Below are 15559 nucleotides of genomic sequence, written 5' to 3'. Positions count from 1 at the left end.
TTTCTTTTAAACATAAATCTATTTATCCATCTCTTCATTCATCTGTTTAGCCATTTATTTAAAAAATGTCAGCCCTGTCTTCTAAGTTTCAAGAAGGAAAATTCCACTAGGGGTCTTTGTCAGGGTTCCTTCTTCATTTTCCCAGAGCACTGGGCACGGTGTGGCTTAGGTGCTATAGCAGTAGAGGAATATAGTTATTCATGTGGGTGTGAATACTGAGTTGGCCTTAAGGACAGGGGGTTCTCTTATGGAGACCAGAGAGTAAGGAACCAAACCTGCAGGGGAAAGAATGAGCCTCTCTAAGAGGATGTTGCAATAGTAGGTAAGAAACCCAAACCCAGCTAGTTTGGAGAGTGCCAAAGCCCTCTGGGTAGGTACCTGGCTCTTGGGCAATTGTGATGCATAGTGCTTTATGAGATTTAATACTTTGGGGCACCTGGATGGCTTGGTTGGTGTGACTGTTGATCTCAGAGTCATGAGTTTAAGCCCCATGTTGGGTGTAGAGCTTACTTTAAAAAAAAAAAAAAAGACTTTGAAACACCAAAAGGTCCCAAGAAAGCTATAATTGAGGCAAGGTTTTGTTTGTTTGTGGAATCTGGAGACTTGACAAATTTATTCTCAGCTTCAAAATGTATACAGTCGGGTCAGGGTGTGTGTGCAGTTAAATAGCTTTCCCACCTGCTGAATAAAGGGGAGCACACATTCCCTGTAGAATATTTGGAAGACTTGGAAAATACACAGAAGTAAATAAAATTCACCCATAACCCATAGATAAGAACTGCCAATATTTTGATGTCTATATGTCAGTCTTTTTCTATCCAAATATAGAAATACAAAAATAATATTTAGGGGATCGAGATCATATTCTTTTTTTCCCCCAAGTTTATTTATTTAGTTTGAGAGAGACAGAGAGAGTGTGAGCAGGGGAGGTGCAGAGAGAGAGGGAGAATCTCAAGCAGGCTGTGTCCTGATAGCGTGGGACTCAAACTCATGAAACTCATGAAACTCAAACCCGAGATGATATTCTAAGTCATATTATATATTTAAAAAATTTATGGTATAATGAGTTTCTCCCTGATTTATTTAAAATTCTTTGGAAACATAGTTTTTTTTAATGATTCTGTAACATTTCCTTATGTGAATGTCCCCTAATTTAATTATCCCCTAGTCATTGGGACATTCAGGGCGTTTTCAACTTGTTGTTATTAGAAATTCTATTACAGCTGTCATTTAAAATCTTTTAATCTTTTTTTAATGTTTATTTTTTTATTTAAAAATTTTAAAAAAATGTTTATTTTTGAGAGACAGAGTGAGCGGGGTGGGGGGTGCAGAGAGAGAGGGAGACACAGAATCCAAAGCAGCCTCCAGGCTCTGAGCTGTCAGCACAGAGCCCAACAAGGGGCTCGAACTCATGAACCATGAGATCATGACCTGAGCCAAAGCCAGACACTTAACTGACTGAGCCACCAGGTGCCCCCAAATTTTAATCTTTATTTGCATCTTTATTTATTTGGATCCAGTCCTAGAAGTAGAATCACTGGGTCAAAGGGTATGAACATATTTAGCTCTTTTGTTATATATTGCCAAATGGCCTTCCACAAAAGTTCATGCTCTTGTCCTGGGTGTGTAAGAGCCCTAAGAAATCTTTTCAAGTAGATGATATTTGTTTCCAGAAGCAATCTTCTCTTTACATTCTTAACCCGCTAGTGCTTCTGTCTCCCATTGGTGTGTGTTCTTTTTCCTTAGGGTGTTGGTCACAGCTGTCTCTTATTTTAATCAGCCTGATAAATATGTCAGTTGCCTCAATTCGTAGGGGACAGTTTTATTCTTGGATTAAACATTCTCCAGTAATGGAAAGTAAGACATTGAAATGGTCAGTCAAGGAGATATTTTAGACAGATATCTCCCAGTGCCCTTCACCTCATCTAAAGGTAGAAGGCACTTGAATCTTCTAATGAGCTTCATTTGGTCAACTGCAAATGTTGGCCAGCAATCTTGATTTATTTGACATTAACCCATCTTCTGTTGCTCATCAATGGGTAACTCCATGCAGTTCACTTTTTGCTCAGTCTCACTTTTACCACAAATTAAATATTTAACATATTTTCAAGTGCAGTGCATACTTAGGAACTTGTATACTGAAGAAATCTGGATCATATAAAATTTTCCTCTTTTTTTAAAAAAACATTTATTTACTTTGGGTGGGGGAAGGGCAGAGAGAGAGGTAGAGTGAAAATCCCAAGCAGGCTCTGCACTGTCAACGCTGAGCCTGATGCAGGGCTTGAACTCATGAACTGTGAGATCATGACCTGAGACAAAATCAAGAGTCTGATGCTTAACCGACTGAGCCAACCAGGCACCCCAGCCTCTTTTCTATTTTACTTTTCATTAAAATGCATTATTCAGTTATTTGGATTATGGGAGGGCATGTTTTGACTTGGTTTGATTGTGTGTGTGTGTGTGTGTGTGTGTGTGTGTGTGTGTGTGTGTGAGAGAGAGAGAGACAGAGAGAACACACTATTGTATGTATACATAATTTTGATTTGCATTTAACAAAGTCTAGGAAGGAAGATGAAGCAGGAAGCAAACGTGAAAAAAATGTTCAGCCTCACTAGGCATCATTATATATTTAAAACTAGCAACAGTTTAAAATGAGAACATCCAATGTATATACGATTCTAGAGGTGGTAACGATATATTGCTGACTGTGATGTAAACAGAAAATATTTTTAGGAAGTAACTTTGTAATAGGTCTCAAGAATTTTAAAAGATCATTACCTATGACCTAGTCGTATTATTGCTTGGAAATTATGTATGCTGTTTCCATGTAAGAGGGAGAAAGAAAGCATGAAAATAAGAATTTTAACATTATTTATATAATCAAAAATTGAGTATAATCTGTCTGATCCTAGAGAAATGGTTAAGTAAATTATAGTAAATGCAGTTCAGTAATGTTATGCAACCATTAAAGGCAATTGTTATAAAGACTATGTAGCAACATGGAACATGTTTATGATATAATTTAAAAATTTTAAAAGGCCAATTATGCGGATAGGGGCATGAAAAAGCTTGCAAAAGTGAAAATGGTTGGCCAGAGTGAATTTTTTTAAATTCCAGCATTGTTATGCTCTGAGTTTTGCACCAAAAATTGGAAAATTCTAGGGAGGTTTGACGTGCTTTGGAAAGAGGCTACTGAGTGGAGTGGAATTGAGGTCGCTTCCTCTACAAATATTCTGTACTTTTTGTCACCATTGTGTTGTGGAGGCTCAGAAGGTACTAGGTTTCATTATGCTACTAGAGCAAAGGCTTCATTATGCTACTAGGGCTAGTCCGGGGCAGGGGTATCTGGTGCTGCACCCCAGCAAGAACATTTGGCATGTTGTCCCAGGAGGTGGGGAGAGAGTCATTGTCAGGGTGTGGGGCCCAGGACATGGGTTGGGGGTAACTACTGGGATAAAGCACCCTCTAAAACTACCCCCACCCGTAGGTTTACACCAGAGAATTTGGATTCAAATGAAATTTAAGATAGCAAGTGATTTTAGAGAGTCACAAAATGGGCTAAAACCATATAATTGGAGAAATGTGAGAGAAAACATTACAAAGCTTTGCCTTGGTCTTAGGAGGGGAATTTGGGGTGACTGTGTGTACATGTGCATCAAGGTGTTTTTCTCCCCTCATGAATCAATTAGTAGCACTTCCGTTTCTCCCCTCAGTGCCCACTTGTTGGGGCTGCGCTTGGGGTGGCTGAGATCACTCTACTGGGGGGGGGGGGGCTTTCCAGGAAAAAGAGGAGGAGCCAAGGGGACTTGCAAGATGGTGGTGGCAGGTTGAAGAGTAGGGAGAGGGGATTGGGGGTTTGGGAGCTGCAGACTCCCTGTACCAAACCTTAGCCGCTGTTCTGACAAAGGATTCACAAATGGGGTCAGAATGAACTGACAGAGGACTGGGGGTTAGGACCTCAGGTTTGTGTCTGGTGCGCCATCTTGTGAGTGTGTTGCCTCTGTGTGGGTCGGCTAGTCATAACAACGTTTACACATGATGCTTGCTTCTCCTGCAGCCCATCCTTTCTCCTCACCACCCACACTCTCGATGAGCTCCATGACTCAGCTGCTTCCCAGGACATCTGAGCAGCTTTTTTTTCTGGCGATAAAACCATAGCCAGGAGACATAACCAGAATCCTTTTTGTTATCCTTCTTTTGGCACATGAGGATCCTCTCCCACTCATGGATCATGTCAATGGGAAGCCCCTCAACAAAAGTAGACTGTTGGAGGATTGTAGAAAGAGTGCCTTCCCTAGCCTGTGACCTGACAAAAAGACTGGCACTGATGAATCCTGTAGGCTGAAAAGGGAACATTTGAAAGCCAGCATGAAGTTGGATGCTGTGCTTACCAACTGGGGCTAGAGACAGTCGGCTTGGTTATCCCACTGCAGTTTATAAGCTTTCTCTTAGAGATGTTCCAGGAGTGGCAATAGTCCTGACCTCCCCTGGAAATTCTATCTCTGTGGCTAGGCTGCCACCAAGGGAATTTACCGAGTTTTCCTGAGGGTTGGGTGAGCTCCCTCAAGGAGCTGTGCATGGGACTGTGCATGGGATGCCTGGGTCATCCTAGCCTTTCTGCGTGGGACTCCGATTTTCCCGATTCTCTGGGGGGTGGGGAACTGCATCCTGTCTCAGGGGTGTGCTCCTTCCCAACCAACACCGCCTCCCGTCTTTAACTCAGCGTTTGCTAGAAGACTTGAAATTCCTCCTATGGTGCTTGTTCCTGACTCTTGGCTCAAGCCCATCTCTTCCCCTTTCCTGACCTCATCATGCTCGCCCCACTGTGAAACGGGAGCCAGGGTGGACGCTCAGCTTGGGAAAGCGCCGGGAAGCAGGGGTCTGGCTGCAGGCACCTGTGACGGACGTAATGCTGTTTCCACTTCCTCCACTTCTGCTGTACTTCCTTCTCCTGCACCATCTTTTAAAACCCTGTCTTTCCACTTTTTATCTTCTCACCTTCCCTTTTACTTCTCCTTTTCTTCCCTTTTAGCTGTGCTGCTTCATCTTTGTCTTGTTTTTCTGCCTCTGTACTCTTTTGTCCCCCATCATTACCCATCAAGTGGCCGTTGGGTCCCCTGTCATCTGTCCCCATTGGGAATCTGGGCTGATCTTAACCCGCAATCAAGGATTTACTGTTCATTGGTGTCCTTGTGTGTGTCGGGGGAGGGGGGAGGCACTTTCTTCTTGGGGCAGCCTCTCCACACTGCAGGGCCCCCTGTGGGGGTGGGAGGGAGAGCAGACCACACTGCCAGTAGCTACCCTTCGAATGAGCCTGATCTTGTGGGAATGTGGGACTGGCCTACCCTGGGCCTGCACCACTATGGGTGCAGCATCTTGGTGGCTTACTTGCTGACCCAGTGTTGTGGTGCAGGCATGGCCGTAAGCCAGCCAGCTCACCACTTTGCTTAGGGCCCTGGTGGGCTTGGGTCATAGTGAGGTTTGCTTGTCAGAGCCAAGCGGGACCCAGTGGTGGGTGGTGTTTGTTCTTGAAAGTCAGAATGTCACATGGCGTTTTCTGGCCCTTGTGTTCCACCTGTGCATCCGGGTTGGGTGTAGCTGCTTGTTGGAAGGCGCTCATCCTCTTTGGGGAGGAGAAGAGAGCTCCTGCCCTTTTGTTTGGCTCTTTGGAGAGTCAGAAGGAAATCATGAGGAGAAGGGAGTCCGGCTTGAAGGCAAAGCTTGTCTCCCATCATCAGAGGCCTTGTTGGAATCTGTGACCATGTTCATTGGTTGGAGCCTTCTTCTGATTCCTCATTCTTTCAGTCATAAGTGGCCTTTGGGGAACAGCAGAGTGAAGTAAGTGAAGCTAGGGCTAAGGGATGTGGCCCTGCCACAAGGCCCCATGAGCCCCTCAGATTTAATTCCTTAGTACCTTCCTGGAGCTGGAGGGTTTGCTCTTTGTGGCTGCATTCCTGGCAAAGTTTTATGCAGGTATTTGAATTGGAGCTTAAATCCTTTCTGAGTTTCATTGTGTATAAAATTGGGTTATGACCTACTTTACAAGGGCTTTGTAAAGGGTCATCATAATGCCTAGTGTTCGTAAAATGCTTGATGTGCATGGGGCACTTAATTCTCACCAAAATCTTATGAGGTGTAGGTACCACTATTATCCCCATTTTACAGGTGCAGAAACTGAGGTGCAGAAAGATTAGTTTGTAGTCACACAATTCATAAGTAGCTAAAACTGGAATTTGAACCCAGGCCCCTGACCCGAAGTCTAGGCTTATATCCTCTTTTTATGTGTAAAGTTGCATAAGACTCTGCTCGGCACACAGTGGGCCCTCAGGACACTTAGTTGAGACATGTTAATGAATTTTGATGGCTGCTTATGGAACAGAATTGATAGAGGTTTCCAGGATCTGGTTGGGGTGGAACATTTGCTCTGGGGAAAGGGGCTGATATGTAGAAGCCTACCTTCTTACAGAGGTGAGTCAAGCCAGAGTGAAGGTCCTCCAGGTCCTGAGGCAGGGCACCCTTCACCCTCCTCATCAGCACCTCCCTTCTTCCTGCCATGCAGGGTGATGTGAGCAGAGCCCAGGAATGCCTTATGTGGATCGACAGAACCGAATCTGTGGGTTTCTGGACATCGAGGAGAATGAGAACAGCGGCAAGTTTCTGCGGAGGTACTTTATTCTGGACACCCAGGCCAACTGCCTTCTCTGGTACATGGACAACCCCCAGGTGAGAGGCTGCATGGGAAGGTGGCTGGCTGCCTGTCACTGCCTGGGAGGAATATGCATGGGATTAGCTCCAAGCACTTCATCTCTTGTGGGCAGCATCACAGTGGTGGTCAGTAAGGAGTGAAACTCCCTACAACACACACACACACACACGCACACACACACACAGCCATCCCAGATACTAGTTTGAGGAAGAAGAAGCTCATTTGTCCTGATCCTGGGGATCTGGTATCTTTTCTTATGCTCAGGAATTTAAAACTTCAGAAGTTCAGCAGAGGCCAGCCCGGCTTGTTTCAGGCTCCAAGGCATGGCTTGCTTTCTTTCACTTCCCTTGTTGTGGCTGTGGTCTCATGGCCACTCCTGCTCTTCCAGTCTGGGGCCCCTCCCTGGCAGGGAGTGTGGCCTGGTTCCCTGAGCTCAACAAACGTTGGACTTCTTTGGTCTCTTGCATCAGGGAGTTGTAGAATCCTGGGTGGGAGGTGACCTTGGTGGTCACCTAGTTTTGCTTCTTGATGGTAACAGATGAGAAACTGAGTCTCAGACATTGGAATTGACTTCATCGAGGACATGGCCAGACTTAGGTGACCTGCCTAGCATTTTGTGGCAGTGAGACACAAAGATAGGGTCCCCTACTTTTAATTGCTGGGCTTGGGAGCCCCTGGTGTTGTCAGTGGTATGAGAAAAAGTCTCAAGTCTTTTTATTTCTGGTGCTATGAGTGCTGTTGGGTCTTTCCTTCCCATTTCCCTGGAGTAATGGAAGTTTGGTGGAATGAGTCCCCAAAGATTGGCATGGCCCCTGAATGTCAAGTTCATGGGTCACAGCCATGTTGTGGCAGGGAGGAGTGTGGGGCTGAGATCTGGCTCTGGTTCAAAGACTTGGGAAGGGGAAAGTCTGAATGTTCGGGGATGGATATGTGCTTTAAGATGTGCAGTGGAAAAAGATTACTGTGAATCTCTAGGTTATTATCCAGGGACTAACCCTCTAGAGGCCTTTGGCATTTGCCCTCTGGATTTGATGGCGAGAGAACATGCTGTAGATACAGAAAACATACTCTGGTTAGCTGCTGCTAGTCACCTCCTCCAGAAAAAACTTAACCCCTAAATAGAACTGTGCCCCGTGTGTCACCTCTCATTCCTGATAACCTTCTGTTGATCACTTTCATTGAAAATGCTGAGTGTGCAGAATGAACCCTATGAACACTTACATCCTTGACTTAGCCTGGAATGCTTGCCTCTTATAGTGTTTTTGTCTTAGGTTTGCCTTCTGGCCCTACTCTATCATTTTCCTTGCCTTTGTTCTGTACAGGTGCCCCTAGCTGGGTCAACAGAGCCACTGCAAAAGGAAGTGGCATTGTTGGAGGAGCTTGGGATCAAATCTTTGTTGCTGGTCGACTTGGCCCCTGGCATGCCAGGGGTGAGCTAAGGGTGACTCATGGTCTCTGGGTCTTATCATTCCCTTTCTCTTTTTCTCCTTCTGTGTACCTTCTCTGACTCACCTATCATATTAGCTAAGGTAATTCAAAAGTATTTTTATCCTGACCTACCTGCTTACCGCCATGCTTCCTGCTAAGACTGTTCTTAATGCAGATTCATTTGCTTGGGGAATCCTGACTTAACTGTTGCCAGCTACCGCCCCTGAGAGCTGGATGCTCCTTCATATCCTGGACCACAGACTGAGAGCCTTGCTGTCAGTGACAGATCACTCAAGGCCACATTGTTACCATCTCAGATTTCAAATATTGCCAGTTGTCAGGATTTCCCTTGCTCTGTACTGCCCACTGATTTTACTGTTCCTTGGTTCCAGAACCCACACTAACCTTGAATGCTCTGCCCTGGGCCGCCTTACTAGGACCTCTGGGGTGAGCCCTCATCTGCCAAGGGCAGCCTCTTGCACTTCCCTGCTGACTGAGCTCTCGGCTGCACTTTGTGCTAGAGCCTTCTTTGAGTTTGAGTTACCAAATAGAACTTGTGGTCACTGCTGGGGAGTCTTTACAGTTTCCCTGGAAGCAGAGATTTCAGCTGGCCTGGCATATGCCTAAAAAAGCAGAGTCTTGCTGTTGACATAGTTCAGAACAATAGTTTAGAACATTTTCCTCCTTCAGCTGTTGACTTAGCTCATCATTGTGTTAATGGCCAAATAGCCATTCTAGATTTGAGAGTGGATATTTTTATAAGTTGTAAAATAGTATTAGTGAACATTTATTACTGTGTGGCAAGAACTGTTCTAAAGACTTCATGGGGTTTTCATTTTATTCTGACAAGTCTAATTGATAGGTATTATTGTCCTTACTGTAAAGGTGAGGTGGGTGAGGCAGAGAGGGGAAGAATTTGCCCATGGCTACATAGTGAAGAGTTTCAGAGCCAAGATTCCAGCCCTGGCAGTCTGACTCCAGTTCTTCTGCCTTTATTGCTGATAATGAGACCATCATCGTAATGTTGCTTAGGAGGAAGGAAAGCTTTAGAGGCAGTCTCTGATTAAGAAAGAGAAGCCAGAGGACGCTCAGGGCTGGGAGGTCCTCTAGGGTAGGGAGCTCATCTGGCTTAGGTTTTGATCCGTAGTGTCCAGCATTCAATAAAGGTGTGTGCTCAATGAATGGATGAACAGACCAAAGAGGGCCAAGTGAAGAGTCTGTCCAAAGGGAGGCCTTTGTGAAATGCAGAGTGCCCAACACTGCTCTCCTGGGGTTGGGCTTCCCTTGGGCCTAAATTGAGTGGAAACTCTGCAGAGGCGGACAAAGCAGAGTGCTGGAAGTCAGGAGAAGGGTGGATTGGAGATGATCCCCAGGAGCAAACGGAGAGGGTGGGTGGAGGGGGTGCTCTGCCCCTGAGGAGAGAGACATGGAACTGCGTTCGGTCACTCACTATCTTATTTTTATAGGGCAAAAGAGACGCCTGATAAGGTATCTTAGTTAATAGGCACTAATAAGCAGGGGATTCTTTCAGCCCATGTCTCTGATCTTTGCCTGTTGAAGCCACTTGGTAGTTGGTGGTTATGGAGCCTGTTTTTCCTACTGCTGCTGCTACTATTACTGTTACCTGCTGCTTATGCTTACCGAGCGTGAAATGTTTTACATACATTATCTCATTACGTTCTCCTAATAATCCTGGGACTCAGGGACCGTCATCACTCTGGACGAGGAGCAGGAAGTTTGGCAACTTTGTTCAGAGTCACACAGATGTTAAAATGTAGAGCTGGAGTTGGAGCCAGGTATAGACGCTCCAGTGCCTGCTTTCTTCACCTGCATCTGCTTCCTCCCACTGATGTCTGTGCTCAGCCCTGTGCAAGGTCCTGGAGACGAGGTGGGAGCTGAATTCAGTGAAGTCTTTGCCACTGGGAAGCTTCAGGTTTAGCTGGAGAGGTGAAAACATCACACACAACTGTGGCGCTAAAAATCTCAGCGCAGCTTTATAACAAGATGGCACAGTGTTGAGTTGAATGGCCCAGATGCCAGTAGGTTGGCTGAAGGGGAAGGGGGTGCAGTTTTCTGGTGTGTCTGCCCATCCAGGGAAGGTGTAGGGCCTCAAGGTGGAGCCTCACATGGAAAGTTCTCAGGTCTGGGAGGCGAGATGAAGGATCAGATTCTGGCTCTGCCACTGAGTGGTTTTGTACATTAGGTGAGGTATCTGTGCTCACTGGGCTGTAGGTACTCTAGATGATCTCTAACATGGCTGTCAGCCCTTCGTTTCCTGAAGGGCGAAGAGTAGAGTGAGCTACTGGAGTTTAGCAACACAACTTAACACAGGTTTGCTAAACACGCCCTGTGCACCATACGCCACTGGGGATGCTGAGGCTCCAGCAGTGCACAGACCGCATCTTTTCCCTCATGGAGCTTACACTGTCGGTGAGGAGGTGGACGATTAAAAAAAAATGTGGCAGGGAGAGTGGGACCCCCACCTTCGTGGAGGGGGGTGGTGCTAGATCCAGATATGGAAGGATGGGTGAGATGAATTATTACCACAAGTGATTCCCATTTGCAGGGCATTTTATAGGTTTTGAAGTGTTTTCACTTACGCTATTTCATTTGATAGGGTTTTTTTTCAATATTTATTTATTTTTGGGAGAGTGCAAGTGGGGGAGGGAGAAGGGACAAGGGATGTGAAGCGGGCTGTGCATTGAAAGGCTGACAGCAGTGAGCCTCAAACTCAGGAACCGTGAGATCATGACCTGAGCTGAAGTTGGACGCTTAACTGACTGAGCCACCCAGGCACCCCTCTCATTTGATTGTTATGCACTCTATCCTAAGCAGAGCCAAAGAGGAAGAGGAAGGTATTCTATGTGAGGGAAACAGCAGTCATTTGGGGACAGAGGCTGTCCCAAGGAGGAAGGTGAGCTCACCTGGTTAGAGTGAGACCCCAAGACCAGGAGTCAGGCACCAAGACAAGGATTTGTGCCAAGCTCTTTCTTAAGGAAATGTTCTTCTGGAAGCTGTCAAGAGAGCTGGGAAGCAGGACAGGGAAGCAGAGGAAGCCAGACAAAAATCTTCCAAGAAGTTGGCAAAGGGTAGGCCTCAGCCTGATGCTGCAGGGGGGCTCGCTGTAGGTTAGGCCTCAGAGTTCTCCGAGAGACATGGGCTTTCGCATGCCCCACTGGACAGTCACTGGTTTTGGCTCTACCAGTGTGGGCAAAACAGCTCCAGAGGCCTGAAGGCTGCCCTCGGAAACAGAGCTGCAGGTGCCGGCCATTGTGTGCACAGCAGCCGTGTCTGCTCACGGGATGAATGGCAGGGGTACGCTAGGCATCAGCATGCACGGGCCCAGTACAGCCCCAGATGTCCGATAGAATTTGGATTCAATGTGGTAAAGTTTTTAATACAGGCAGTGGTGACACCAGACCGATATGGGATGAAACCCATTTGCTAAAAAGCACCCCTATAAATAGAAAGTTTCAATATTATTGGTTATGGCCACAGATTTGGCTAATGCTTTTAAAAATTGATACGCTGATAATATTAAGTACACAAATAATTTTTGAACAGAAACAAACATTGGCTGGATCTCCCTGAAACGTCACCATGATATTACGGAACGAGCGCGTGTATTTTAATTTAATGTTGGTCTCTATCATGAGAGAGGAGAGGAAATACCTTAATTGGGCTGCTTTACTTTATTACAGTGACCTACAGAGTGACTAACTATATTTTAGTTGCACAGCAACGCTTATGTTCCACCCTCGTGATGCCCACTTGCCTAAGTAATTGCAAGACGTAATTACAGAAGCATGAAAATACTGTTGTACTAGATGGTTGTTCTTGTCAAATGTACTCTGCGAAGTGTATTTTCTCTCTGTTGACAGAAAAATACTCAGATGCTTTTACTTTGCAAAGGCCGTGATATGAATTATGGATCATTATAACCTTCAGAAAGATTGTTATCTCTCCTGGTAACTCTGGGGTGCAATGAAAGCCCTTTGCTTTTTTTTTTTTTTTTAAAGAACTTTTAATAAGTTCTTTCCATTGAAAGTGGCAAGCAGTTTCACCTGTGTTGACAAAAAAGATGGTTATTTGACTATTTTGGGTTTTTGGATATATTCGTAGAATACAGAACAGTGGTAGGAATATATAGAACATATAAATGAGCAATAATGTTGTCTCTTTTTTTAATGTTTATTTTTGAGAGAGAGAGAGAGAGAGAGAGAGGGAGAATGAGTGGGGTAGGGGCAGAGAGAGGTGGGTACAGAGGACCTGAGGTGGGCTCTATGCTGACACAGAGCGCCCAATGCAGGGCTCAAACTCACCAACTGCGGGATCATGATCTGAAGTTAGATGCTTAACTGGCTGAGCCACTTAGGCGCCCCGACAATAGTGTTGTCTTAAAGGCTAGGTGAAAATTGCTACTTTTTAAAATTGTGTTTTCTGTCAGAAACCTCCTTGAGCAAAATTTGGCTAAAATCCAACAATATTTAAAAGATCTTTGCATCACATGCTTTACCCTGTCAAAATGCTAAGAACCGGTAAGAGAACTTAAAAAAAATAGCCAATGCATGCATATGGTACAAAATTCAAAATGTAGGACAGCTCACATATAGTGACAGGTTACTCCCTTCCAGTCCTGTGTGCCAGCCACGTCTTTCCCTAGCCAGAGGCAGCCCACATGACCAGTTTCTTGTGTGTCTATCCAGAGATACTCTCTGTATAAACAAGCATCATGATAATTTTCAGATCTTCAGCAGTTGTTTGAGCCAAGTGTTTTTCATTCATGGGTTTTGTGTTATTGGTATGTGTATTAACTTTCCACGTAGACAAATGATTTAATGGGCTAAGTAGAATTTCTGGCATGCTTTTGTCCATACTGTGTTAGAGTAAGGATGCAGAATTCCTTTGGGGAAAAAAAATTCTAAAAGATTGCAAGCAACAGATCTGTACTTTCACCCAAATGCAAATTCTGTTAAGGGAACATTACTATTTAATTAATGTTTTTAGAATTAAAATTATGCATGGACTTTTGGAGAATGAACATAAAATACTAGAGTATAATCATGCGGTTTTTTAAAAAACAATCCTCCTCTTCTTTATAACAAGATGGTACTTTGTCTAAATTAAAAAGAAGTGAAAACCAAGAGGCACTTGGGGAAAATTGTGTTAATAGTTAGCCCTACTTGTTATTAAAGTTCAAGCAACTAAAAGAGAGGAAAGCTGAGAGATGTAGCTGAGGTTTTACCCATGTGAAGCCGTGAAGAAACTGTTCTAAGTTTTCTTAAAATTTGTCTTTGGTTATATTGTTGTTAATGTTTTGCTTTTAGATTTCAGTCTTCAATATTTGTTTGAATATATCTATCATATACATCTATGTTTATGTATTTATAAAACTATATACAAAAGAATGGCATTTTATTATTTTTATTCAAATAATGCCTCTAAGGCAAAGCGGGCAATTGTATATTTGGGAGGGAGCTGCCTGTTAGATTTTGCTTCCGAGCCCGTTTTCTTAGTTCACATCAGCTGAGCACAGAACACTTTGAGGTATACCTTAATTAGGGAAACACCGATCGTTTTTGAGTCTCCTGTCCTCCTCTGTAAAGTAGGGGTAATGATATTAATTATATCTCCCTCTGACATAGTTGCCGTAAAGATTAAATAATTTTTGTGAAAGTGCTTGCATAAACTCTAAAGTGTCACCGAGATGTTACTTGTTCACAGTGAGACATTTTTCTAGGGTTTCCTGGAATGTCAGTGGTGGTGGTGCAAGGTGAATAGGGAGGAAGGGACAGATCCAGAGGCCCTGTGAAGGAAGAAAATGACAGGCTTGGTGACTGACAGAAGGGTGAAGGAGAGCATTCGGAGGTTTAGGACCAGGCTGACTGGGAGAGAGTGTGGATCTGCGGGCAGATGCAGGGCAGTGGGGTACGGGGCCAGTTTGAGGCTGGAGGGGAAATGACTCTTGAATTTGAGGCATGTGTGGAGGGGGCTGCCTTGAGCACAGGGGTGAAGGTGTTGGCTTACTTTTTTTTTTTATTTTTAATTTAAAAAAATTTTTAAAGTTTTTATTTATTTGAGAGAGAGAGAGCAAGCACAGGAGACGTAGAGAGGGTGGGGGGAAGAGTGAATCACAAGCAGGCTCCACACTGTCAGTGCAGAGCCCAATATGGGGCTTGAACCCATTGAAACATGAGATCATGACCTGAGCCGAAATCAAGAGTTGGACCCTCAACCGACTGAACTATCCAGGCACCCTGAAGGGGGTTGGCTTATTGAGTTTAAGGTTTTAGTTTTAGAACCATTTTTGTGGCCAGTAGTTGGAGTCTTGGAATCTGAATGTGTCCAGGGGATTATCTACAGCCAGGGCCTTGGTGCACGTTTTTTGGTCACTATCACCAGGATTTGGGGGAGGGAAATAAAGGGGCTGGGAATGTGGTGGCAGGAGACTTACAAATCATAAAGTCCAGCCACTGGCTGAAGCCGGTGCTGATGTGTGTCAGTGAAAAAGAGGCATCCAGATAATAGAATGCAAGCATTATACCAACACAGCAATTTATGATACAGAGTTGACTTTCCTGGAAGGCAAAGATTAAATGTGTATTTTGAACTATAGAATGAGGAGAATAGCCATGGACATTTCACTCTTCCTCAAGTTAGTTATCAGGAAGTGGAGCTGCAGAGTGGAGGGGAGGAGATGTATTTGACACCAGAGCAACAGGTCAAGCCACTGTCTGGATCACCTAATCCCTGGGAATAGCTTGGTTACTTTCCTTTTGGTTATTCTTATTCTAGGGTGAGGGCTGTGGAATGTGGGGCAGAGGGAATTATGCTTTCCCCTCTGTCCCCATCACATGGCTCTTCCTAGGCAAGTCTTTCTTTTCTGAGAGTCTGTGTCTGGCCTTGGCTTCTGGTGGTTTGAGTTGTGGTTTCAGCCCATGGGCAGCCATGTTGGCTCAGGGCCTAGTTGTGGGATTTCCACATACATTCCCTTCCTCCTTCTCCCACTAGTTAACTAGCAAGCTGTTTTTGACCACCTAATGTGTTCTGCTAGGCACCACTGAGGGATATGAGAGAAGGTAAGATGGCTAGCCTCTCTCTTTCCCCCTTTCTACTCTGAATCCCCAGTCTTTTGGAGTTTGGCAGCCAAGAGCCAGTTTGACCAGTTCCTGCCCTGCCCAGCTTGGGTAACTATATAGGGCCTCTTTTGGTGTAACCCTGCTGGTCCTGCTCTTGTATTTACCTTTCATTGATAATCAACTCTCAGATAATGAGCAGGTCCTTGTACATTTGAAGGATTATCTCACGGGAGGTGGCAAGGTACAAAGGAAAGAGCATGAGATTGGAGAATCAGAAAGGGTTGGGTTTGCGTACTGGCCTGACTACTCAGTGCATGTGTGACCTTGAACAAGTTGCTTCACCTGC

General features: G+C 44.8%; 1 protein-coding gene across 3 annotated transcripts in view; it reads left to right on the top strand.

Moving 5' to 3' along the window:
* The window catches only part of PLEKHA2 (pleckstrin homology domain containing A2), a 71415-nt gene that overhangs the window by 20555 nt on the left and 35301 nt on the right, over positions 1-15559 (top strand). For all 3 annotated transcript variants that reach the window (XM_042983422.1, XM_042983421.1, XM_042983420.1), the window contains one exon: positions 6560-6723. In XM_042983422.1, coding sequence (XP_042839356.1) covers positions 6583-6723 — 141 coding nt within the window. In that variant the 5' untranslated portion in view covers positions 6560-6582. The remainder of the gene's footprint in view (positions 1-6559; positions 6724-15559) is intronic.

The sequence above is a fragment of the Panthera tigris genome, chromosome B1, assembly GCF_018350195.1.
Source record: "Panthera tigris isolate Pti1 chromosome B1, P.tigris_Pti1_mat1.1, whole genome shotgun sequence".
NCBI lineage: Eukaryota > Metazoa > Chordata > Mammalia > Carnivora > Felidae > Panthera > Panthera tigris.
This window is presented reverse-complemented; position numbering and strand designations above follow the sequence as displayed.